This window comes from Salmo salar, chromosome 12 (assembly GCF_965601325.2).
Source record: "Salmo salar chromosome 12, fSalSal1, whole genome shotgun sequence".
Lineage (NCBI taxonomy): Eukaryota > Metazoa > Chordata > Actinopteri > Salmoniformes > Salmonidae > Salmo > Salmo salar.
Window position 1 is genome coordinate 65,600,549 of NC_138302.1, and position 27,852 is coordinate 65,628,400.

The following is a 27,852-nucleotide window of genomic DNA, read 5'->3' on the forward strand; positions in this document are numbered from 1 at the left end:
TGATGAATGTGTGTTCAATAGTGCACAAGTCACAATTAGAAAACACCAATCCTCTCTTTTTTACACATGCACACGCAGACACGCACACACACACACACACACCTCTCTGACATGGTATGATTGGTCACTTTTTTCCCTCTCCCTTCCTGCTTAAATAGTTTTAACAAAAGAGAGGGAGGGAGAGGGGAAGGGAAGGGAAGGGAAGGAGTGGATGGGGGAGGGGATGCATGTGCTGCTCTGTTGTCACTAAGGGAGGGAGAGGGTGGGAGAGCAGAGAGAGAAGGTTAGGGTCCCAGAAGTGAAAAAGAGGGATGGCCATACACACCACTGCTCTACACTGCCTTACCGTGTGGGTTATTCTATTGGCTTCCACATAGGATGCATCATATCAAGGAAATACAAGCATGAGCAGGTAAGGACTGGATTTTGTTTTAGAGTTTTATCTTCCTTTCCTTCTGTTTCTTTCATTTTCCTGCTTTTTCTATCTATGTTCTGTTTTTCTTCTCTCACTCTGCACTTCACATTCCTATTCTTTTCTGCTTTTCTCTTCTCTTTCTCTCCCGTATCTGGTTTTGTGATATCCCTTTATTTCTTCCTCTCTAAACCTGCTGTTGAATTTAGATATTTATGTCCTCTGATAGAAATCAAAAAAAAAATCCACTCTCTCAATCCTTATTTACATTTTTTCTTGTCTACCATGTGTCTATTATTTAAATGTTGATAATCTCTAATACTCAAATTCCTCAGTTATCTTCATATTTTCATCCTGTTTCCTGCATTTTTGCTTTATATGGTAATAACACAGCTGCATTCGTCAACACTTGACAAAGTGCAAAGATCTGATGGTTCTTTTTGGTGTGTAACTGTGTGAGTGTGTGGACATGTGGATTGGTCCAGAGGATTGGATACTCTTTAGTAATTTTTCTTCTGATGTTGATATTGTGGTTTTATGGTCTAAGGGCAGAAACTGTTCCCTTTCTGTCAGAGTGTTTAGCACCGCTGTTACACAAACACTCAGACTGTGAGCAACACTATATATTGTTTGGTTTTGATTGTGCACATGCCTTTCCTGAAGAGTACTCCCATTCCCGTTAGCTTATCAAAAAAAACATCATTTTCCAATAATAGACCTAATGTGTACGGAAATATTAAGGTTTTACACGTTTTAGATGATTTTACTCTCAATTACATTATTCCTTTCAGTCATAGTAAATATGTATTAGCATTAGTAATAAGTGCTTCTGACAATTGTTTTTCTGGTCTGTAAATACTTTTGCATGTGAGTGAACAAGTGGCTAACCAAGTGAGCTAGTGACCTAGGGGGTTAGAGTGAGCAAGTGGTAGTGAGTGAGCATGAACGCGCTTGTGGAGGAGAATAAGTCTTTGCATTTGGGTCACTTCAATGGGAACATATAGCCAGAGAGTGAATACAGCTTTTTGATGTTTCAAGTTTTATGTGATTACGTACATATTGGTGTGTTATATTTTTCCAGCGCTATCTAACTCACTGCTCTCTCTCCTTTCCAGTCGTCAGTGTGTAGTGGAGGGTACTGAGGCTAGCAATGGAGTGGTGTATGACAACAAACACTAACAGACCCACTCAGATGGCCAGCAGCGCGGGACCAGCCAGCAGCAGAAAGTGTAACGTGTGTCCCCGCTTCCACCAACACTGAGTGGACTCAGTCCTCTAATCTTTACCAGGGAGCAGGGCGGCAGAATGCTCAGTCCTGTCACCCCTCACAGTAAGTGTGTGTATGGAGCGGATGGGGGGTACACTGTGTGTGTGTGCACGCGCATGTGCATGCGCTAACATGGTTGTCTTTCTCAGTCTTGACACTCAGTCCTGGACATTTCTCCTGCGGCCAGTGGAAAAGGGGAAGTGAGGGAGGGAGCTGGGAAAGGAGATATTGGAGAGGGAATAATAACTCTAACAGCTGAGTCTCTCTTCTCTGTGCTTCACATTGAGGAATTTTAAAGAAAGAGCTGAGTTGCTGTCTCTTTCTCTCTGGCTCTCTTGCTCTTTCTCTCTCTATTTCTGAATGGCGACCACCAGCGTGTTTAAGGCTAGTTTTAAACAAATCCAATAAATTAGTATTTCTCACATGCTTTGTAAACAACAGGTGTAGACTTAGGGTGAAAGTCCCTTTCCAACAATGCAGAGTTTAAAACAATTTGAAATAGTGGCATGCGGCATAAATACAGTGAATAACAAAAACCATCATGAGTAAAAGTCACTTGGCTATGTACAGGGAGTACCAGTCAATGGGCAGGGGTACAAGGTAATTGAGGTAGCTATGTACATATACAGTGCCTTCGGAAAGTATTCAGAACCGTGACTTTTTCTATATTTTGTTACTTTACAACCTTATTCTAAAATGGATTTAATAGTGTTTCCCCCCTCATCAATCTACACACAATACCCGATAATGACAAAACAAAAACAAGTTTTTAGAAATGTTTGCTAATATATTAAAAATAAAAAAATGAAATATTACATTTACATAAGTATTCAGACCCTTTACTCAGTACTTTGTTGAAGCACCTTTAGCAGTGATTACAGCCTCAAGTCTTTTTGGGTATGACGCTACAAGCTTGGCACACCTGTATTTGGGCAGTTTCTCCCATTCTTCTCTACAGATCCTCTCACGCTCTGTCAGGTTGGATGGGGAGCGTTGCTGCACAGCTATTTTCAGGTCTCTACAGAGATGTTCGATTGGATTCAAGTCCAGGCTCTGGCTGGGCCATTCAAGGACATTCAGAGACTTGTCCCGAAGCCACTCCTGTGTTGTCTTGGCGTCATGTGTGTTTAGTGTCATTGTCCTGTTGGAAGGTGAATCTTCACCCCAGTCTGAGAGTTCAATCTTGGTTTCATCAGACCAGAGAATCTTGTTTCTCATGGTCTGAGAGACTTTAGGTGCCTTTTGGCAAACTCCAAGTGGGCTGCCATGTGCCTTTTACTGAGGAGTGGCTTCCTTCTGGCCACTGTAATATAAAGGACTGATTGGTGGAGTGCTGCAGAGATGGTTGTCCTTCAGGAAGGTTCTCCCATCTCCACAGAGGAACTCTAGAGCTCTGTCAAAGTGACCATCGGGTTCTTAGATCTGTGCCTCGAAACAATCCTGTCTCGGAGCTCTACAGAAAATTCCTTCGACCTCATGGCTTGGTTTTTGCTCTGACATACACTGTCAACTGTGGGATTTTATATAGACAGGTGTGTGCCTTTCCAAATCATGCCCAATCAATTGTGTTTACCACAGGTGGACTCCAATAAAGTTGTAGAAACATCTGAAGGATGATCAATGGAAACAGGATGCACCTGAGCTCAATTTCGAGTCTCATATCAAAGCATCTGAATTCTTATGTAAATATGGTGTCTTTTTTTTGCAAACATTTCTTAAAACCTGTTTTTACTTTTTCATTACGGGATATTGTGTGGAGATTTCTGAATCAATTCAGAATAAGGCTGTAACATAACAAAATGTGGAAAAAGTCAAGGGGTCTGAATACTTTCCCAAATGCACTGTGTGTGTGTGTGTGTGTGTGTGTGTGTGTGTGTGTGTGTGTGTGTGTGTGTGTGTGTGTGTGTGTGTGTGTGTGTGTGTGTGTGTGTGTGTGTGTGTGTGTGTGTGTGTGTGTGTGTGTGTGTGTTAGGATGTCAATGTAAGTTTGTGGGAGTGTGTGGGTAGAGTCCAGTGTGTGTGCGTATAGTCAGTGCAACAATGATCTTGCTGTCCAATCTATTGGGGTAGAGAATATTCTATCTATCCTCTATCCTCCATGTAATTGAAGTGTGCCGGTACAGTGGGGGACTGATTATGTCACAGTGAGCAGTCCCTCCTCGTTATATAATTTTAGCGCTTTATCCACACGGAGAGAGTAAATTTAGCACCCTTGGACTCTGCCATCATATCCTTAGATATTCCTTGGTGTTAAACTAAACCAAAGAATGAATTGGCTCTGCGTACATTATGTTGTGTGTTTTGGATGTTAATTCTTTTCTTCGGACACATTTCTAGCTTGTTATTGTTTTTAGTAATGCATTCCCATAAATAGATGTGTATTTTTGGTGATAGCTGGGTAGATAGATTGTTATGCTTCAACATGCATGTGTGCTTTGCATGAGGGGTCTCTAAGACAAGCTAATGAATATGCTCATATTGACTGATGTTATTGATTAAGAGAAGGTTTAACAGGATTACCACCCTAACATGATTTGAATAATACATTAGGGACACACACACCTTACCTACCTCTGTGTACTAGCAGGACCGCTACTATAGGCAATATCTCTATTGGAGCCTAAAATTTTATTTGGGGGGGTTTTGAAAAGAAGAAGTGAATTGTGTGAACACACATGCCTTGTGTCTTGTCTGCGATGAGTTTGTTTAGCATACGTCTGTAACATACCTGCTTTTGGAAAGACTCACACTTCTGTGTTATATTTCTCCCCATAGAGAAACTTTCTCACACACACACACACACACACACACACACCACACACACACACACACACACACACACACACACACACACACACACACACACACACACACACGTCATAATTAGGATTGTGTGATAAAAACATGGTAGTGAATACTTTTTGTGGATCGTAGCTAAACAGTTGCTTGGGGTGAAGTAGTTCTGTGAATAAGAGTCAGGTCATTAGTGTCGGGGTGTAAATGAGCTCTAATTAGAGTGGTGTGGAGGGATTCACATGCACACACAGACACTCTCTCTCTCTGTTACACACACACACACACACACACACACACACACACCACACACACACACACACACACACACACACACACACACACACACACACACACACACACACACATCAGGCCACCATAGTGTTCATGACAGCTCATTAAGCACATTTGAGTCCAGTTGATTTAAGGTCCTCATTAGGTGGTAAAGGCTTATAGAGCCCTGGCCTGCAATGATGTAGTTTGTTCAGTCTGTAGCCAACAGCAAGATCAGAGTGACCGTTTAGCCATTCCACACAGAGGAATGCATGGAGAAACAGCCAAGGGCAGGCAGAGAGTAACCCAAAGAAAGGAGGAAGGGAAAAAGAGGACTATGTTTATGGAGAAATAGTATAAGGATGGGGATTTAGAGACAGAGGTGGGAGAGAGAGAAGGGCAGATGGACTGGTCAGCTGCAGAGTGATATATGCGTGGACACAATGAGCAAAGAGGCAAGGCAGCTCCGGCCACATGAGTGTGTGAGCTGAAAGAGACCGAGTGTGGGGGAGGGGTGTCCTAAACCACGCAGGGCATGGACACACGTTAGTACAGGTCTGAGGGAGGGAAAGAGAGAGAGGGGGAACAGGAGGGGAGGAGAGGGAAGGTAGAAAGGGAGAGAATGGAATGGAAGAGTTTAATGTCCCATTGGTTATCTGATGCGTTCCGTACTGATCCAGATATGGCTTAAATTAATACTTACGAATACTGTGTGAGCAGCTGATAGAGAGCCCTCTCTCTCTCTCTCTCTCTGAATTCCATACATTCCAATAGCCTAAGTCATCTGCAGGATTCTCTCTCTTGCCGCTTGGCAGGCCTGCACGGCATGCTCAAACATCCTGGTCTTCGCACAGACCTATCTGCGTATCTCAGTCAAACACAACACAATTCAACTTTCTCAGCAACAGTATGTGTGTGCAATGAAGTCTTTGTGTATTGTTACTGAGTAATAGTGATTTTGGAGTGGTCAGGCTACCTACCCTTAGGGAAAATTATCCAGTCCAATCTATCAGTGCCTCTGATGCCTTGCAAACACTCCAAATCCCATGCCCATGTCCCCTCCCCGCCTCCCCTCTCTCCGTTATTCATCTAATTAACCCTTAATTGCTCACACTGACCGTGCAGTGGACCACTACCAAGAAGGAGATATAATTCACACCAGCAGCTCTTCTGGTCACACAGATCAAATGCGTTGTAACGCTCGTCGTTCGAAGGAGAAGTGGACCAAAGCGCAGCGTGGTAAGTGTTCATGATAATTTTTTCAAGAAAACACTCAAACAAGAATAACCAAAAGAAACAAAACGAAAGTGAACAGTTCTGTCAGGCTCAGAATGCTAAACAGAAAACAACCTCCCACAAACACAGGTGGAAAACAGGCTGCATAAGTATGATTCCCAATCAGAGACAACGTTAGACAGCTGCCTCTGATTAGGAACCACACTGGCCCAAAAACAAAGAAAGAAAAAACATAGACTTCCCCACCCGAGTCACACCCTGACCTAATCAAACATAGAGAATAATAAGGATCTCTACGGTCAGGGCATGACATGCATGCACAAACTCTGGCCCATATGTTAACTGATCACATGATTCATTGTTGAGCAGAACTAAATAAGAGTGTGTATAACAAATAAGAAAATTAGTAAGATCAGACATGCCAATGGGTTTGGTCTCTCCAGTGTTAATGGTACTACTGATTTGCGTTATTGTGAGATCTAGGGAACACAACACTTGAACAGCACATATGGTCTATGCTGGCTGTGGAATGGTAATTTGGACACTGGCCCTTGTTGGTGGTTGACGGTAGGTAAGAGAGAGAGAGAGAGAGAGAGAGAGAGAGATCAGCGCAGAAGCTAAATTGTCTCTCCACCTGGCTATGTAATTACGACCAGTCCAGCGAGACAAAGCTGCTTTCTCTCACAGAACTGGACAGAGTGGATGGTGTTGAAGGAGGAGGTGGGGGGGGGTCCACATACTGGCCATCCTCTGATTGGATTGATCAAGCTCTTGTTTACAAGCCCCCTTTTCCCTATTCGTTGTGCAGGCACACACACTAATGCAGGCGCGCACACACACAGGCACACAATCATTCTGTTTTACTGGCTTCCTGGTCCTTCGAGGCGTGTTGGATCCATGTGAGGGCCTTCATCCTGAAGGCAGGAAAACAAAAGCTGGGGTGTAGAGTTAGGGTAGCACTTGACCCCTGGGGAGAAGAAGGAGGAGCGTGGTGCATGTGTGTGTGTGCGCATATATGTGTGTGGCATGTGTGTGGTGGATGGATAAGGGTGGTTAACTCTAGCTCACTTCTTCCAGGTCTCAGATTTCAGGAGCCACTATCCTGTTGGGAATACTCATTACACATGTGCAGTCATGCACCACACACACGCCTTGTAAGCTGTCAGTACTGCTGGTGGATATATGGAGCTGGTGGTCTGAATTAGTGAGATGTTTGGGCTCTTATAGGATTTGCTGTCAGACAATGGGGTCCCGTGGCTTTGTTAGGGGACGTGGGGGGACAATAGGAGCTGAGGGACAGGCTGGACACAGAGAGAGAAGGCCCCTCTGCTCAAAACAGCTGTCTCATTTTGGGGCCCACACGACAGTGTTGACACGTATGCCACACACATACATATGCACAAACATGCCCCTCCAATCTCAGTCGCCCAACATGACTCATCCACACAGTCAAAACATCTAGTGAGAGTTAGGTCCAAAGTCGGAACTCTTAGTACAGAATAAGGAGGTGATTATAGAACCAGAGTTTAGTAAACTGTTAGATGCATGCGATGCACGCGGGTGGCAGTATTTGGAACTAGTGGCTTGAAACAATTTTGAGCTATAAACAATCGCAAACAATTGAGTTACACATCATGTATCTGCCGGTACCGGTCCGTGGGTCATTTGGTACCGGGCCGCAGAGAAAGAATAAATAACTTACATTATTTTCGGTACCTGTCCGTGGGTCATTTGGTACCGGGCCGCAGAGAAAGAATAAATAACTTACATTATTTCCGTTTTATTTATTATCTGAGTCTGAACGATGTTTTATTTTGAAAAATGTCCGGATTCCCTCTGTTACATCCGTCTATGACTCACTCTTGACGCTTGTCTCGGTCACGTGATACGTTGCCGCTAAAATTAAACCCACAAGCTAGCAAAATGAGTAAAAAACAAACGTCTTTGGAAAGTTTCTTTGCAAAGCGGAAAAGGCCCAGTGAGGAGACAGAAGAGCCTACGACTTCCAAGAAAAAGCGAGCTGCATTTAACAGACAATACCAGGAGTCCTACTTAAAATATGGATTTATCGCGACAGGTGATTCCCGCGCACCAAGCCCGCTCTGCATAATATGCGGCGACCGGCTCTCTAATGAGGCAATGAAGCCTTCAAAACTGCTTCGCCACTTGGAGACCAAGCACCCTGCACTTGGAGACCAAGCGTCCCACCCCTGGTACACCCTATCAACAGCAGGTGAAATATCAAGGGCGCCAAATTTGAAAACAATGAAATGTCATAATTAAAATTTCTCAAACATACAACTATCTTACACCCTTTAAAAGATAAACATCTCCTTAATCTAACCACGTTGTCCGATTTCAAAAAGGCTTTACGGTGAAAGCATAAAGTTAGATTATGTTAGGACAGTACATTGAAAATAGCTATGTGTAATGTTTTATCAGTGCAAAGACAGGCGTCACCAAAAGCAGAAAACCAGCTAAAATTATGCACTAACCTTTGACAATCTTCATCAGATGACACTCCTAGGACATTATGTTAGACAATACATGCATTTTTTGTTCTATCAAGTTCATATTTATATCCAAAAACAGCATTTTACAATGGCGTTGATGTTGAGAAAATATTTTCCCTCCAATACCGCCAGTCAATCAGCACAACAAATTAAATAATTACTATTCGAAACCATTGGTAAAATATTATATTGTCATTCAAAGAATTATAGATTAACATCTCGTGAACGCAACCGTATTGCCAGATTTAAAAATAACTTTACTGGGAAATCACACTTTGCAATAAACGAGGTGCTGTGCTCAGAAAAATAGGCTTGGCGATACAGACTAGGCGCCATGTTGGAGAGATCTAAAATCAAAAATACTATGTAAATATTCCCTTACCTTTGATTATCTTCATCAGAAGGCACTTCCAGGGATACCAGGTCCATAACAAATGTAGTTTTGTTCGAAAAAGCTCATAATTTATGTCCAAAAAGCTCTGTGTTGTTAGCGCGTCCTGTAGGCTACTCAAAAACATGAACGTCGCCCGCCGGTCTTGTCTTCACCAAAGAGGGAAAAATATATATTTACATTCGTTCAAACATGTCAAACATTGTATAGCATAAATCATTAGGGCCTTTTTCAATCAGAACTTCAATAATATTCAAGGCGGACGATTGCATTCTCTTTTAAAACGTATTGGAACGAGAGTACCCAAACATGCACTCGCGCACCAGAGTAGTATAGGCCATCCACTTATGACCAACTTTCCAAGCCTCTCGTTCGGTCAGTTTTCACAGTAGACTCAAACCACTTTGTAAAGATTGTTCAAATCTAGTGGATGGCGTAGGAAGTGCTCAATGATTAATAAGTCCCTGTGTGTTTCAATGGCATAGGCTTAAAAGTAATTCAACACATCAGATATCCACTTCCTGTTAGAATTTGTCTCAGGGTTTTGACTGCCATATGAGTTCTGTTATACTTACAGACACCATTCAAACAGTTTTAGAAAATCAGGAGTGTTTTCTATCCAAATCTGTTAATAATATGCATATCCTAGCTTCTGAGTTGGTGTAGGAGGCAGTTAACCTCTCTAGGGTATGTGGGACGAAATCGTCCCACCTACTCAACAGCCAGTGGAATCCCGTGGCGCGTTATTCAAATACCTTAGAAATGCTATTACTTCAATTTCTCAAACATATGACTATTTTACACCATTTTAAAGACAAGACTCTCGTTAATCTAACCACACTGTCCGATTTCAAAAAGGCTTTACAACGAAAGCAAAACATTAGATTATGTCAGCAGAGTACCCAGCTAGAAATAATCAGACACCCATTTTTCAAGCTAGCATATAATGTCACAAAAACCCAGAAGACAGCTAAATGCAGCACTAACCTTTGATGATCTTCATCAGATGACACACCTAGGACATTATGTTATACAATACATGCATGTTTTGTTCAATCAAGTTCATATTTATATCAAAACCCAGCTTTTTACATTAGCATGTGACGTTCAGAACTAGCATACCCCCCACAAACTTCCGGTGAATTTACTAAATTACTCACGATAAACGTTCACAAAAAACATAACAATTATTTTAAGAATTATAGATACAGAACTCCTTTATGCAATCGCTATGTCCGATTTTAAAAAAACTTTTCGGCAAAAGCACATTTTGCAATATTCTGAGTAGATAGCCCAGCCATCATGGCTAGCTATTTTGAACCCCACCAAGTTTGGCCCTCACCAAACTCCGATTTACTATTAGAGAAATTTGATTACCTTTGCTGTTCTTCGTCAGAATGCACTCTCAGGACTTCTACTTCAATAACAAATGTTGGTTTGGTTCAAAATAATCCATAGTTATGTTCAAATATCCTCTGTTTTGTTCGTGCATTCAAGGCACTATCCGAAGGGTGACGAAGGGTGACGCGCCCGAGGCGTTTCGTGACAAAAAATTCTAAATATTCCATTACCGTACTTCGAAGCATGTCAACCGCTGTTTAAAATCAATTTTTATGCAATTTTTCTCGTAAAAAAGCGATAATATTCCGACCGGGAAACCCTGTTTTAGTTCAAAGACGAAAAAATAAAAACATGGTGTCGCCTCGTGCACGCGCCTCAGTCTCATTGTCCTCTGATAGACCACTATCCAAATGCGCTAATGTTTTTCAGCCAGGGCCTGCAAAGACATCATTCACCGGTTTGCCGCCTTCTGAGAGCCTATGGGAGCCGTAGGAAGTGTCACGTTACAGCAGAGATCCTCAGTTTTCAATAAAGAGAGTGTAGAAGCCCAAGAAATGGTCAGACAGGCCACTTCCTGTAAGGAATCTTCTCAGGTGTTTGCCTGCCATATGAGTTCTGTTATACTCACAGACACCATTCAAACAGTTTTAGAAACTTTAGGGTGTTTTCTATCCAAAGCCAATAATTATATGCATATTCTAGTTTCTGGGCAGTAGTAATAACCAGATTAAATCGGGTACGTTTTTTATCCGGCCGTGCAAATACTGCCCCCTATCCCCAACAGGTTAAAAATGGGCACATATTTTTTTCAAAATTCTCAATACTGCCCCCTAGCCCTTAACTTGCGCCTGTTCGAGCAGCTTTGTGAGGAGATGAACGCAGAGCACAGACACCTTCTCTTATACACAGAAATAAGATGGTTATCCCGAGGAAGATCGCTGGCCAGAGTGTTTAAATTACAAGAGCCGCTGCAGAGATTTCTCTCAGAAAAAAGTCACTGCTGGCAGCACATTTCAGTGACGAGGAATGGGTCGCAAAACTCGCTTACTTGTGCGACATATTCAACCTGTTCAATGAACTCAATCGGTCACTTCAGGGGAAAATGACAACTGTCTTCAAGTTGGCAGATAAAGTAGCTGCATTTAAAGCCAAACTGGATTTGTGGGGACGGCGCGTGAACAGAGGTATATTTGACATGTTTTAAACATTCGCGGGGATTTTGGAAGAGACTGAGCCGGAGCCTTCATTGTCCCAGCTGGTGCACGATCACCTGTCTTTGCTTTTAAAAGAGTTTTAGCGCTACTTCCCAACCACAAAGACCCACGAACTGCCAAGGAATAGATCCGCGACCCATTTGTCGACAAACCAGGTGAATCCAGCATGTCTATGCAAGAAGAAGATCAACTGCTGGACATCGCAAATGACGGCGGCCTTAAAAGTATGTTCGAGACAACAACTCTGCCGGTGTTCTGGATTAAAGTCACGGCAGAATACCCTGAGATCGCCACAACAGCACTGAAAACACTGTTGCCATTTCCGACATCCTATTTGTGTGAAGCGGGATTTTCTGCAGTGACAGCAACCAAAACAAAATGATGGTGTAAACTGGACATAAGCAACACACTTCGGGTGTCATTGTCTCCCATTACCCCTAGATGGGACCGTCTCGTTGCAGAGAAACAAGCTCAGGGCTCCCACTGATTTAGCGTTATGGTGAGTTGTATTTTTCATGCACTTTATATTTGTTTTTGTGTTGTATCTTATTTTTAAGGCATGTTTAAACATTACCATAGCGACCAGAGAGTGTTAGTGGGCAGAGAGGATGTTACTCATGTTATGTTGTTGGTGCGATGTTACGAGGATGCTGCTAACAAAGTTGCATACGAGTACACAGTGGATTCACGTTTATTATTATATTTAAAAAATACCACCGTTTTTATGCCGGTCGTATCATTTTATTTTGTGTATTTATCCGCCACACCTTAAAGGCCGGTCCATGAAAATATTGTCTGACATTAAACCGGTCCGTGGCCCAAAAAAGGTTGGGGACCGCTGATTTTGAGGACTCACAACATCACAAACAGGAATAAACCTCCAACAAAAGGAAAACAACAGAGATGATAATAAACAAAAACACCCATACATGATGATTAAAAAAACATTATGAGATGCATGGCTGTAAGGCCGTCTTATACCTCATCATTCTCATCATCTCAGTCTCCTGGTAAGCTTGCAGATAGGATTTACCCATGAGAGGTGCCCCTCTAAGCCCTGAGGAAGGGGGACCAGATTAGGGTTAGGGGAGCGAACACACCCCTCTTCTCCATGCCCTACTCCCCATACATCATCTGATACAGATGGCTGTGTTATATACTCACTGTTTTTCCCTAATCTTGTCTGAAATCTCCTCACCCTCCTTTATGAATCAATACTACTGTAAACATAGACATGCATGTGCACTCACACAAATTCAACCAATTGTAACATTTTGTCATGAACATATGTTCAACTTAGTAAAAAAATAGTTTTCTAATTTTAAGAGATTAATTTGAGAAAAAAAAGGACAACAGTAAGTGCCAATTAAGTTCCAAATAAAGGGACAGGGTTGACGATAACATGGTTGACTGCAACAGGGTTGGAGATTTAATCTTAAATCAGCAATAAATCCCCTTGTTAGAGTGGGAATGGAAGCTTGTGTACAACAGGGAGGGTCAATTGAAGTCAAGCTTCACAATTGTTAATCTTACATCTAGACGTTCCGCTAGCGAAACACCTGCTCCAATATCCAATGATAGGCGTGGCGCGAATTACAAATTCCTCAAAAATCCCAAAACTTCAATTTTTCAAACATATGACTATTTTACACCATTTTAAAGACAAGACTCTCCTTTATCTAACCACACTGTCCGATTTCAAAAAGGCTTTACAGCGAAAGCAAAACATTAGATTATGTCAGCAGAGTACCCAGCCAGAAATAATCAGACACCCATTTTTCAAGCTAGCATATAATGTCACAAAAAACAAAACCACAGCTAAATGCAGCACTAACCTTTGATGATCTTCATCAGATGACACTCCTAGGACATTATGTTATCCTCTATGGGCTAGGTGGGACGCTTGCGTCCCACCTACTCAACAGCCAGTGTAATCCCGTGGCGCGTTATTCAAATTCCTCAAAAATGCAAAAACTAAATGTAGCACTAACCTTTGATGATCTTCATCAGATGACAACCCTAGGACATTATGTTATACAATACATGCATGTTTTGTTCAATCAAGTTCATATTTATATCAAAAAACAGCTTTTTACATTAGCATGTGACTAGCATGTGACTAGCATTCCCACCGAACACTGCCGGTGAATTTACTAAATTACTCACGATAAACGTTCACAAAAAGCAGAACAATTATTTTAAGAATTATAGATACAGAACTCCTCTATGCACTCGATATGTCCGATTTTAAAATAGCTTTTCGGTGAAAGCACATTTTGCAATATTCTAAGTAGATAGCCCGGCATCACAGGGCTAGCTATTTAGACACCCAGCAAGTTTAGCACTCACCAAAGTCAGATTTACTATAAGAAAAATGTTATTACCTTTGCTGTCTTCGTCAGAATGCACTCCCAGGACTTCTACTTCAATATCAAATGTTGGTTTGGTTCAAAATAATCCATAGTTATATCCAAATAGCAGCGTTTTGTTCGTGCGTTCAAGACACTATCCGAAAGGGTAAATAAGGGTGACGAGCATGGCGCAATTCGTGACAAAAAAATTCTAAATATTCCATTACCGTACTTCGAAGCATGTCAACCGCTGTTTAAAATCAATTTTTATGCCATTTTTGTCATAAAAAAGCGATAATATTCCGACCGGGAATCTGCGTTTAGGTAAACAGACGAAGGAAAATAAAGCATGGGGTCGACTCGGGCACGCGCCTAAGCCCATAGTACTCTGATCGGCCACTTGCCAAAGGCGATAAAGTGTTTCAGCCAGAAGCTGCCTCGATATCGTTCAGCTTTTTCCCGGGCTCTGAGAGCCTATGGGAGCCGTAGGAAGTGTCACGTTATAGCAAAGATCCTCAGTCTTCAATAAAAAGAGCCAAGATGAAACACAACTTGTCAGACAGGCCACTTCCTGCATGGAATCTTCTCAGGTTTTGGCCTGCCATATGAGTTCTGTTAAACTCACAGACACCATTCAAACAGTTTTAGAAACTTTGGAGTGTTTTCTATCCAAAGCTAATAATTATATGCATATTCTAGTTTCTGGGCAGGAGTAATAATCAGATTAAATCGGGTACGTTTTTTATCCGGCCGTGAAAATACTGCCCCCTAGCCATAACAGGTTAAAACATTTCTAGCTTGTCTATCTACTGGTAACAGTGGTGACGTGTTGTGCTCGGCCAGCTCAGTTTTTCAACACAAAAGACCAGAGAAATGTCCAAAAAGTGTAGAACCAGCTCACATTCTTTTACACTGTCACAAGGTGTGGCGCAAGGAAGCAGGAGAGGTAGAGTCAAGCGCAGGAGACAGATGATTCCGTGAATACGTATTTAATATATCCACACGAAAAAAATACAAGCACGGTCGGGCAGGGCGTATAAATAAAACGCACCACCCTCTCCAAACATAACGCAGGGACGCAGCCCAATATAAACTCTGCGTAAAACAATGGTAGAGGAAAACACAGACCCTCACTTCCAAACATGAGCCCTGACAAAAACAATCCCGCACAGAACACAAACCTATCTAGCTAGCCTAAATAACCCCCCCCCACTAACAACTAATACAAAACAGGTGCATGCCTATCCTAGACCTAACTAACAGGCCGGCGACGACGACCGCCGAGCGCCGCCCGGGCGAGGAGGGAAACCACCCCCCCTGACGCGTGGCTCCTGCAGCGCGCCGACGCCAGCCTCGAGGACGCCCCGGAGGGCGAGGCGCAGGGCGATCCGGGTGGAGGCTGTGGAACTCCCGGATTAGCGTTGGGTCCAATATGTCCCCCACCGGTACCCAGCACCTCTCCTCCGGGCCGTACCCCTCCCAGTCCACGAGGTACTGCAGACCCCTCACCCGGTGTCTGGAGTCCAAGATGGACCGGACTGTATACGCCGGGGGCCCCTCGATGTCCAGGGGGAGCGGAGGGACCTCCAGCACATCATCGAACTGCAGCGGACCATCTACTACCGGCCTGAGGAGAGACACATGAAACGAGGGGTTAATATGATAATAAGGAGGAAGTTGTAACCTGTAACACACCTCGTTTATTCTCCTCAGGACTTTAAATGGCCCTACAAACCGCGGACCCAGTTTCCGGCAGGGCAGGCAGAGGGCCAGGTTCCGGGTTGAGAGCCAGACTCTCTCCCCTGGGGCAAACACTGGGGCCTCACTGTGGTGACGGTCTGCGCTCTTTTTTTGTTGTCCCCTGGCCCGTTCCAGTGATTCCTGGAGGCGTTCCAGGTCTCCCTCAAGCGCTGGACCCAGTCCTCCACCGCAGGGGCCTCTGTCTGGCTCTGATGCCAGGGCCCCAGGACCAGCTGATAACCCAACACACATTGGAAAGGTGACAGGTTGGTCGAGGAGTGGCGAAGAGAGTTCTGAGCTAACTCGGCCCACGGCACGAACCTCGCCCACTCCCCTGGCCGGTCCCGGCAGTAGGACCGCAGAAACCTGCCCACATCCTGGTTTATCCTCTCTACCTGCCCATTACTTTTGGGGTGGAACCCTGAGGTCAAACTGACCGAGACCCCCAGTCGCTCCATAAATGCACGCCACACCCGGGACGTGAACTGGGGACCCCGTAGTGCCGGAAGACGTGGGTGAATAGAGCTTCCGCGGTCTGCAGGGCTGTAGGAAGACCGGGTAAAGGGAGCAGACGGCAGGACTTAGAGAACCGGTCCACAACGACCAGGATCGCGGTGTTGCCCTGGGACGGCGGGAGATTGGTGAGGAAATCCACCGCCAGGTGGGACCATGGTCGCTGCGGAACCAGGAGGGGCTGTAATTTCCCTCTAGGCAAGTGCCTAGGAGCCTTACTCTGGGCACACACCGAACAAGAGGAGACATAGCACCTCACATCCTTCCCCAAGGTGGGCCACCAGTATTTCCCACTAAGACTACGCACCGTACGCTCAATCCCTGGGTGACCCGAGGAGGGTAGCATGTGCGCCCACCAAATCAACCGATCGTGGACAGCGAGTGGGACGTACTTACGGGACACTGAGGAGGAGTAGGTTCCGCCCGTAACGCCCGTTCGATATCCGCATCCACCTCCCAGACCACCGGTGCCACCAGGCAGGAGGCTGGAAGTATGGGGGTGGGATCGGTGGACCGTTCCTCGGTGTCATGGAGACGAGAGTGCGTCGGCCTTAGTGTTCCGGGAAACTGGGATGTACGAGATTGTGAACTGAAATCTCGCAAAGAACATCGTCCACCTGGCTTGACAAGGGTTCAGTCTCCTCGCCGCCCGGATGTACTCCAGGTTACGGTAGTCGGTCCAGATGAGAAAAAGGTGACGCGCCCCCTCAAGCCAATGTCTCCACATCTTCAGGGCTCTTACCACAGCCAGCAACTCCCTGTCCCCCACATCATAGTTACGCTCTGCCGGACTCAACTTCTTAGAGAAGAAAGCGCAGGGGCGAAGCTTCGGTGGCGTGCCCGAGCATTGTGATAGCACAGCTCGGACGCATCCACCTCTACTATGAATGGCAAAGAGGGATCCGGATGGGCCAGCACCAGAGCATCGGTGAACAGAGCTTTCAGACGGCTAAAGGCCCTGTCTGCCTCCGCCGACCACCGCAGCCGCACCGGGGCCCCCCTTCATCAGTGAGGTGATGGGAGCCACTACCTGCCCAAAGCCCCAGATAAACCTCCGAAAGTAATTGGCAAACCCCAAGAACCGCTGCACCTCCTTCACCGTGGTGGGAGTCGGCCAATTACGCACGGCCAAAATGCGGTCACATTCCATCACCACCCCGGATGTGGAAATGCGATATCCCAGGAAAGAGACGGCTGGCTTGGAGAGCTCACATTTCTCAGCCTTGACGTATAGGTCATGCTCCACCAGTACACCACCACACCCTGACCGAGCAGGTCCCGGAGAATCTTGTCCACAAAGGATTGGAAGACGGCGGGAGCATTCTTTAACCCATACGGCATGACGAGGTACTCATAATGGCCAGATGTGGTACTAAATGCAGTTTTCCACTCGTCCCCCCCTCGGATACGCACCAGATTGTATGCACTCCTGACATCTAATTTCATGAAGAAGCGCGCCCCGTGAAATGACTCTACCGCCGAGGCGATGAGAGGTAGCGGGTAACTGAAACCCACCGTGATGGAATTTAGACCTCTATAGTCAATTCACGGGCGCAGATCCCCCTCCTTCTTCTTCACAAAAAAAGAAGCTCGAGGAGATGGGTGAGTTAGATGGGCGAATGTATCCCTGCCTCAAGGATTCAGTGACGTATGTCTCCATAGCCACTGTCTCCTCCTGAGACAGGGGATACACGTGACTACGGGAAGTGCAGCGCCTACCTGGAGGTTTATCGCACAGTCTCCTCGTCGATGAGGTGGTAATTGGGTCGCCTTCGTTTTACTGAAGGTGATAGCCAAATCGGCATACTCTGAGGGAATGTGCACGGTAGAGACTTGGTCTAGACTCTCCACCGTAGTCGCACCGACGGAAACTCTTATGCATCTGCCCAAGCACTCCTTTGACCACCCCTTAAGAGCCCTCTGTCTCCATGAAATCTTAGGGTTGTGAGTGGCTAGCCAGGGGATCCCTAGTACCACCGGAAACGCCGGGGAATCAATGAGGAAGAGACTGATACTCTTCTCATGACCCCCCCACATTACCATGACCAGTGGCATGGTGACCTCCCTGACCAGCCCTGACGCTAGTGGTCGACTGTCTAAGGCGTGCACAGGGAAGGGTTGGTCCAGCTGAACCAAGGGAATCCCTAACTTAGCGGCGACCACACAATCCAGAAAACTCCCTGCCGCGTCTGAATCGACTAGCGCCTTAAGCCGGGAGTGAGGGGAAAAAGAGGGAAAGAACACTAACGCATACCTGTGACTGACAGGGGGGTCTGGGTGAGGCTGGTGCTGACTCACCTGAGGTGTCAAAGAAGCGCTCTACCTGCCCTCTAGACTCCCGGGTGAGCTCCTCCAGCACCGGTCCACAGTGTGTCCTCTGCGACCACAGGCGGTACAGGAGAGGGCTTCCCCTCCGGTCTTCCTGGCTGCAGCGTGGGAGCAGGAGGGCTGGGAGGTGGAATGAGCAGGGCCCGGTTCGGACGCCCGCGGGCGGCCAGCGATTGTCCAAACGGATAGACAGGTCAATCACCTGGTCCAGGGTGATGGTCGTGTCCCTACAGGCTAACTCCCGGCAGACATCCTCCCTCAAACTACACCAGTAGTGATCTATAAGGGCCCTCTCATTCCACCCCGCTCCAGCGGCCAGTGTCCGGAACTCAAGAGCAAAGTCCTGCGCGCTCCTCGTCTCCTGTCTCAGGTGGAACAGCCGCTCCCCCGCCGCTCTCCCCTCCGGGGGATGATCAAACACTGCCTGGAAGCGGCAGGTGAACTCCAGGTAGTTGTCCCTGGCTGAGTCCGGACTGTCCCAAACGGCGTTGGCCCATACCAGGGCTCTACCCGTGAGACACGAGATGAGGATGCTGACACTCTCCTCCCCCGAGGGAGGAGGACGGACATTCGCCAGGTATAACTCCAGCTGGAGTAGGAACCCCTTACACCCAGCGACCGTGCCATCGTACTCCCTGGGGGGGGGGGGGGGTCGAGTTTAACCCCGCTGGTACTGGGTGCTGTGTGTGCTGGTTGGGGTGCCGGCTGTTGAACCGCCTGGTCAGTGGGGCCGGAAGCGCTTCGGTCCCATCTCTCCAGGCGCGCCAGCACCTGGTCCATGGCGGTACCCAGACGGTGGAGGAGGGTGGAGTGTTGAGCAACCCTCTCTTCCATGGACGGGGCTGGCGCTGAAGCTCCTGCTGACTCCATTTTCTTACTGGTGCGGGATTCTGTCAAAAGGTGTGGCTCAAGGAAGCAGGAGAGGTAGAGTCAAGTGCAGGAGACAGATGATTCCGTGAATACTTCTTTAATATATCCACACAAAAAAACTACAAGCACGGTCGGGCAGGGCGTATAAATAAAACGCACCACCCTCTCCAAACATAATGCAGGGACGCAGCCCAATATAAACTCTGCGTAAAACACTGGCAGAGGAAAACACAGACCCTCACTTCCAAACATGAGCCCTGACAAAAACAATCCCGCACAAAACACAACCGTACCTAGCTAGCCTAAATACCCCCCCATTAACAACTAATACAAAACAGGTGCGTGCCTATCCTAGACCTAACTAACAGAACGTGAAACAGAGGATTGGTGGCAGCTAGTAGGCCGGCGACGACGACCGCCGAGCACCGCCCGGGCAAGGAGGGGCACCACCTTCCGTAGGTGTCGTGACATACACTATGATTTGACTATTAGATGTTCACTATTTCTTTTGAAAATATTATTTAAAAAGGAATAGTTTCACCACATTAAAATGAGAGTTCAGTTCACTGACAGGGTTGACCTTAAAATGAGGGACATGCATTGCATCACATCACATCAAATAAATAATCTTACGAAATGACTTCGTCAAAGCAACAAAATATTTACAATGATGGTGAAAAGTTGGAGAAATATTTGGGTTAAGTTGGTTAAAATCTTAAATTCACAGAGGGTGCACAGAGGGACATGTCAAAATGCTGAATTGTGGCACATCAGAAAGTCTTTATTCATATAAAACAAATCTGATTAACAACATTTGGGGGGGGGGGGGTCTATATCAAAGGGCACTTCATTCAGTGGGGGAAAAATAACCTAATTGTCATACTAGAGTAAAAGTAAAAATACCTTAACCCCTTAGAATCAAATGACATACCGGTGAGTCAGTCTAAGTTACATAACAAAGAAAATCTGCATTAAAATCTGTCAATAGAGATATCTGCGTCTCAATCCACCAGAGTTTTTTATATCTCTTAGATTTAGAATTATGATAATTTTTTTGACTGTCCTTTTTGCCATTTATGAATATGTTATTCAATGAGTTTCTATGGGCTTTAGTAGTAAAGACCAAAATCAACATTTTGTCCCCCACAATTTTTTGATAATTTTTGGGGATACCTAAAGGAGTCCTAAAATTCTAAATCAAATAGCTAAATGATACATAGCATGACCATCTTAAAACAATTCCATATGTCAGCTTAGCAACCTCCCTCCCCAACATCTTAGACTCTAAATCATTTTTATAGATAATTACTAATGTAAAAGTGAGTCACTCAGTAAAATAATACTTGAGTAAAAGTCTAAAAGTATTTGATGTTACTTAAGTATCAAAGTAAATGTAATTTCTCAAATATACTTAAAAAGTAAAAGTATAAATAATTTCACATTCCTTTAAGCCAGCGTTTCCCATACATGGTCCTCAGGACCCCAAGGGCTACATGTTTTACTTTTTGCCTTAACACAGCACAGCTGATTCAAATTATCAAAGCTTGATGATTAGTTGATTATTTGAATCAGCTGTGTAGTGCTAGGGCAAAAATCTAAACATGCACGCCTTTGGGTCCCGAGGACTGATTTTGGGAAACCCTGCTTTAAGAAAACCAGACTGCACAATTTTCTTGTTTTGGAAATGTACGGATAGCCAGGGGCACACTCCAACACTCAAGCATCTTTACAAATGTTTTGTGAGTCCACCAGATCAGAGGCAGTAGGGAGGACCAGGGATGTTCTCTTGATAAGTGTGTGAATTTGACTATTTTCCTGTGCTGCTAAGCATTCCAAATGTAACGAGTATTTTTGGGTGTCAGAGAAAATGTATGGAGTAAAACGTATATTATTGTCTTTAGGAATCTAGTGGAGTTAAAAAGTTGTCAAATATAAATAGTAAAATACAAATACCCTCCAAAACTACTTAAGTAAAAGTACTTTAAAGTACTATTTAAGTACGTTTTATCAAATTCAATATTGGTGCACAATATCTCCTTAAAATATCAAAGGGATGCAAAAAGTGCTCTTTTCATGGAACGACCCCTTCATGTGTGGGGCAGTGTGTGTCTCAGACTGTTTCTGCTTATGTTTATGTGTTTCTCTTGAAGTCCCTTTTTGTAAGCTTTTGTATGTACACTAGTATAGATGTGTCTGTGTAGATTGTGTTTATTATTTCCCTTAGGAGTGCAATTTTTACCAAGGGTTTATCGACTCTGTGCCAGAAGTGGTGTGTTTGTTTTTGAGCTGGGGACAGGGACAGTCCCATGACTGGCTGGAATTCCCTGGAGCATCGGGGGGATTTCACAGAGACATTTCCAGGGGGGATTGGGACTTGGCTGGGGAGGGGCTGGGAGACTCAGCCAGGGCGACCTGGGATCTCTGGATTGGATGAGTGGGATTATGGGACTGAGTGATCATTTCATTTAGGGATCAACATGTGGATCGTTTAGCGGCCCATCTGGTGGTCCTGGTCAATGTGTGACTAAACCACACACACAGAGGGAGTGTGTTAGTGTGTTAGTGTGCGCGTGCGTATGCACTTGTGTGTTTGTGGAGAGATCAGACAGTCTGGTGTAGGCCCCAGGTGCTCTAGAGTTGTATTGTAAACAAACGCAACACTGAGACAATAAACCCTCACCACCATGCTACTGACTAGGATTGGGGAAAGCATGTGAACAACCCCATGTTTCTCTTTGCTTTCGCTCTCTCCCCTCACTCTGTCTCCACCTTTCTCTCCCTCTCTTTCCCTTATTTCTCTCTCCCTCTTCCCCTCTCTCTCAGTTCTGTTGTAGCCCCTCAGGTCTAGGCTCAAAGGGTCGGGACAGTTTAATAATGCTCTACAATGCCTGGAATGTCAGCCTAATGCCTGCCCAAAGACAGAGCCTGTAAAGTCAATCAAAAAGAATGGTCGACCACTGCCCCAGTGGAACACACTGCACCAGTGTGTGTGTGTGTGTGTGAGTGTGTGTGTGTGTGTGTGTGTGTGTGTGTGTGTGTGTGTGTGTTAGAGTGAGTGAGTGGAGTGGGGGTCTCACACACACAGAGCCCTGTACAGAGGGACAACAATGGTCCCAGTGAGAGAGAGCGAGGCAGAAGGGAGCGGGCTTATCGCTGTGGGGACAAGGCCAGGGGCTGTGTTGTTCGTAACAACACGGCATGGAGGAGCTCAGAGCACTAGGTCCCCTCCACAAGTAGAACTGTAGGAGCAGTGTGAGCCACTGGGGAGAAATGGGACTGCTAAGAAAATACATTATAATGGATTAGGCTCCGATGGTCTGCGGGACTGTAATGGTTATTTAGAAAACCTTACCTCCTGGGGTTTTCAAGTGAGAAAGAGGTACAATCTCCATGAAACCTAGAGTAAAGTGGAACTATGTTGTATTTTATAAACTCAATCTGTTTGAATGTAGTTAGTGTATTACCAATGTGGTATGGTTCTCTGAACAACCTGAAAATCTGCAGTTATGTCTGCTCTGGACTGAAAGGTTAAAAAGTAATATGTGGTGAATAACCATGCTCTCTCTCGGTCCTCTCTCTGTATCTGTAGGTCTGTTGAAAATGCACTGGTCTCCGGAGCACATGGCCCCCCTGTCCCAGTGGCCTGAGCAGCACCTAGATGTGTCCTCCACAACCTCCCCTCCCTCCGTCCACAAACACGATCCCTACGCCACCGCAGGTCGCTGCGGTTACACCCCTGCAGCCGGCTACCCCTGGGCCAGTGATGACATCTCGGCCCTCACTGCCTCCTCCTTGTTAAAACACTATGCCGAGAAGTACACAGGCCTGGAGTTGCCCTACGAGAGACCTGCCCCAGGGGCATACTCAGAGCCTGGGTCTTTCCTGAAGACCGAGGCTGAGCCCTGGTCCCTGGGGCAGGGAATGGAGTGTTACTCTGGGCTGGAGGCCCTGGGTGCAGGGGCCAAAGTGGGCTCAGTATCAGTGGGCCTCACTGGCACGGGCAGTGTGACGGTAGTGAGCAGTAACTTGACCTCTGATCCCGGATATAGCAGCAGTGGCTCCTGTAATGGCCCCCCCTCTCAGGACTACCCACCCTCCTACAACAGCAGCTACCTCTCCTCTGGATACTACCCCCAGACAGGCTCAGCACTTCCTCCAGCCTCTCTACACTCTCTGCATACCACCCCCACCTTGGTGACCAACTACAACCTTAACAATCCAGTCTACAACTACCTGCCAGGCTGCTACCCCCACCCCCAAACCAGCCTGGCATCTGGCTACAGCCACCCCAGTGCCTCCTACCTCCCCTCTGGGCTGAGCACCTCCACCTCCTTGACACCCCGGTCCACCGTGGTGGGGAGCAGCTTTGGACACTCCAGTCACAGCCTACGGGCCGGCTCTGAAACAGGAGGGCCACTGAAACGCAAGGCCTTTGAGATGGTGGAAGAGGGGGAGGAGGGAGAAGGAGAGGGGGATGGCTCGCAGTACAGGAAGTATGGCAACGTCCATGGAAATGGCCACAGCAAGAACCACGGCAATGACTACGCCATGGCGGGCTCAGAAGGCCAGGCCTACAAGCCTGGCAAGCAACTGGTGTTGCCTCCTTATGGTGGGCAGAGGGAGTACTGCCCCTCAGGCCTAGGTGGGGAGAGCAGGGGAGGAGGGGAACACGGCTTTCCCCATCAGAGGCTGGCCATGAAGACGCCTGCGTCACGTGCACGATCTGAGGACCCCACTGGAGGACGCTAGGTCAGGCACTTGAGAAGACAGCTCTCTGGGGGTCCCTCCGTTGTATTGGCATTTGAAAACCAAGTAGAGTACTTACTCAGCCAATAACTGGGGGAAAACAATCGTTGGATATTGCAAAGAAAGGTCATGTGATCTAACCAGTCAGGAGAGAAAATGGCAAATGACTTGTATCCTCCTCTTACATCTTTACAATTTGAATTATTTGATTTTCTCCAAAGAGTCAAGGGGCACTTTGTCCTGTAGGGGTGTGGGTTGGATGTGGGTGTTGGTGGTATGGGGAGGGAGGGTTCTACATTGCCTGATTTAGCACTGTCTGTCTGAATGGATTACCTACTGCTTCTCTCAGGATCCAATTTATTTTTCAATCTGCCACTATGGCAGAAAGTGTTTTTTTGATGAGTTGCTCTCTTAATTAGAGTGGCCGCTTGATATGAAAAGGGCCTTTGACTGCAATACCCCCTCAAGCACCATAAGAATCATATCCTCTCAAACCAAAATGTAGAGAAGAACATTCTTGTGGTGTATTTTAATAACTTGACACCTCCAGCACAATCACGTCTCTTCTGAGGCTTGGTGCCTCCATATACCTCGCTTGGAAACAAATGTCCCCCCTCTCACCCATTCCCTTTTCCCGGTTTCTCAGTTCTCTCTTTTTTCTACCCATCCTCTACCTTTCATCACTACCTTAGCTCACTCTCCACGTTTTCCCTCCCATGCTTGTTTTGTTTTGTTTCAGTCACTCTTTCTCTTTTTGTTAATTTCACATTCAATCGCTCTCATACATCTAATCTCATTACGGAGTGCTACATGCAGTTTTATCAATACATTCAGATACGTAAACCTGCTGAAAGAGAGAAATGGTTAAGTAGAAACATACTTGAGAGAGTGAGCTGGAGAGTGAATGCACATTTTAACACAGCATCTTATAAGCAGTGCACTATCAAACTAATGCATTTCCCAAATGTGTCGTTTTCATACAGATGCTGTACTATTCTTATAATCCTAAATCTGACAGTATTCTTTTTTATGTATGCATTTTTGTTTACTTTTCGCCTTTTTAAAAGAAATATATGTAGTCTTGTTATTGAATACTCAGGAATGTTATTGTTGCCTCAGAATTAAAACATAAGAATGAATGTATTACCTTAAGGTGTTTGTAGGGAGCTTTATGGATGCTATAATGGAGTCATGGCTTTGTAGTAATACACATATACTGTAAACTTCAGCGAACTCAGAGCTTTTAGGGCCACCAATGTTAGCATCCACACTTACACACACACACACACACACACACACACACACACACACACACACACACACACACACACACACACACACACACACACACACACACACACAGCTGTGTACATTCAAAAGTTAACACCCTAAGTACACTGCCACAGTCTTTGAACTTGGTGAATTGAAACTTGAGGTTGCTACCAAGGCCTGAAATGTTGAATGTAATTCAGATATTTTCTTCTAAGGACAATAGATACCATAACGTACATCAATAATGTTTTTAGATATATAAAACATTTTCTTCGTGTTTAGATTTATTTCCCATGTAGATTTTGGTGGAGTGATTATCTTCATGAAGTAGTATGTAGTTAGCAAAGCGGGAAAAACACTTTTGGTGGACAAACTTTGACAACCTATGACAAAATGGAAATGACAACTTTTAGCCTGTAGTGCTCAAACCAAAAATAGTTTTTAGAGATATAAGAAGTGAATGTCTACATCCATCAAATACCTTTCTATCAATGTAATCTATAACTTACATTATATATGTTTTTGAAATGTCTTAAATTCTGCGTGACTTTACAGCCCAGTAACAGTTCTTACCTCCCATCCCCCCTCTTTACTTTGTGTTTTCTATAGTAGCCATCTTATCAATGTCCAGTAACCCTCACATTGAGTATTATACAGACCATCATACAGTATACAGCTGCTGGGCCTCCGTAGAGACACAGAGAATCCATCCTTGTTACCTTGGACCTCACTGTGCCTATTTCTTTTTTTATTTCACCTTTATTTAACCAGGTAGGCTAGTTGAGAACAAGTTCTCATTTACAACTCTGACCTGGCCAATATAAAGCAAAGCAGTGCGTCACAAACAACAACACAGAGTTACACATGGAATAAACAAACAAACAGTCAATAATACAATAGAAAAAGTCTATATACAGTGTGTGCAAATGAGGTAGGATAAGGGAGGTAAGACAATAAATAGGCTACAAAGGTGCAGCTGTAGAACTTTGAGTGTCTGGGGCCCATGCCAAATCTTTTCAGCCTCCTGAGGGGGAAAGGCATTGTCATGCAATCTTCACAACTGTGTTGGTGTGTTTGGAACATGATAGATCCTTAGTAATGTGGACACCGAAGAACGTGAAGCTCTCAACCCGCTCCACTACAGCCCTGTTGATGCTCGGCCCTCCGTTTCCTGCAGTCCACAATCAGCTCCTTTGTCTTGCTGACGTTGAGGGAGAGGTTGTTGTTCTGGCACCACACTGCCAGGTCTCTGACCTCCTCCTTATAGGCTGTCTCATCATCTCCAGTGATCAGGCTTACCACCGTTGTGTCGTCGGCAATCAATGATGGTGTTGGAGTCATGCAGTCGTGGGTGAACAGGGAATACAGAAGGGGACTAAGCACTCACCCCTGAGGGGCCCCGTGTTGAGTGTCAGCATGACGGATGTGTTGTTGCCTACCCTCACCACCTGGGGGCATCCCGACAGAAAGTCGAGGATCCAGTTGCAGAGGGAGGTGTTCAGTCCTAGGGTCCTTAGCTTAGTGATGAGCTTGGAGGGAACTATGGTGTTGAACGCTGAGCTGTATTCAATAAATAGCATTCTCACATAGGTGTTCCTTTTGTCCAAGTGGGAAATGGCAGTGTGGAGTGCAATTGAGATTGCGTTATCTGTGGATCTGTTGGGGAGGTATGCAAATTGGAGTGGGTCCAGGGTGTCTGGGATGATGGTGTTGATGTGAGCAATGAACAGCGTTTCAAAGCATTTCATGGCTACTGATGTGAGTGCTACAGGGCGAAATTCATTTCGACATGTTACCTTGGCGTTATTGGCAACAGGGATATCTTGAGAACATTAACATTATTTTGCCGCGCGGTTACGGTAGTAAGAGTCCACTGACATAGGAGGATGTGGTCAGTGGCTGAAAGTATGGCATATGACAGTTTCACATCTAGATGTGTGCACAAGGTTTTGTGATAACACATTTCAGTTCTATTTCAGCAGCTCTTCAATCATCTGCACCAGAAAAACATCCACAATAGCAACATATGACACAGTGGAGTGCATCTATGCCAATTAATAATAATCTAACAAACGTTAGATTAGCATTATAAATTTAACTTTGTGTTAGCATTATAGAATTGTATCAGTACTGAGTGCTGACTGTGTGAAAGGCTGAGCAAATAGTTTCAGAGTCCAGAAAATCAAAGGACGTTGGAAAAGCGCTTAGCAACAGTAAATTGACACTCATAATGCTATGTGCATTAAGCTTTAAGACCCAATTACTAATAAGATTAGACCTATTTTCTTTGTTGTCCCAAGTTAATGTTATTCAGCGTCACCAATGTGAAGTTGTATATGGAGATAAGTTTGTCCAACTAAAGTGGGATTTTAAATTTTTAAATACAGTAGTAACATTATTTTATCTTGTACATTCTCTGTAACCATTTCTACCTCATTTTGAAGACGTTGTACATGGAAATATTTATTTCCTGTTGTTTCACATGTCTGTTTTGGAATAATGATGATGATGCTTGAACTGTTATAGTCTCCCTCAAAAAAAGGCTGTATTTAAAAATAAAGTGTTTCATGGAAATTAAGAGACTATACCAAA

General features: G+C 45.2%; 1 protein-coding gene across 1 annotated transcript; it reads left to right on the plus strand.

Annotated features, from left to right (window-relative positions):
* Positions 1-245: 245 nt before the first annotated feature.
* Positions 246-27,852, plus strand: LOC106565597 (fidgetin-like protein 2). The gene is made up of 3 exons (XM_014132901.3): positions 246-412; positions 1,528-1,742; positions 22,832-27,852. Exons 2-3 carry the CDS (start codon positions 1,718-1,720, stop codon positions 23,989-23,991), a joined length of 1,185 nt encoding a protein of 394 aa, XP_013988376.2. The 5' UTR covers positions 246-412; positions 1,528-1,717; the 3' UTR covers positions 23,992-27,852.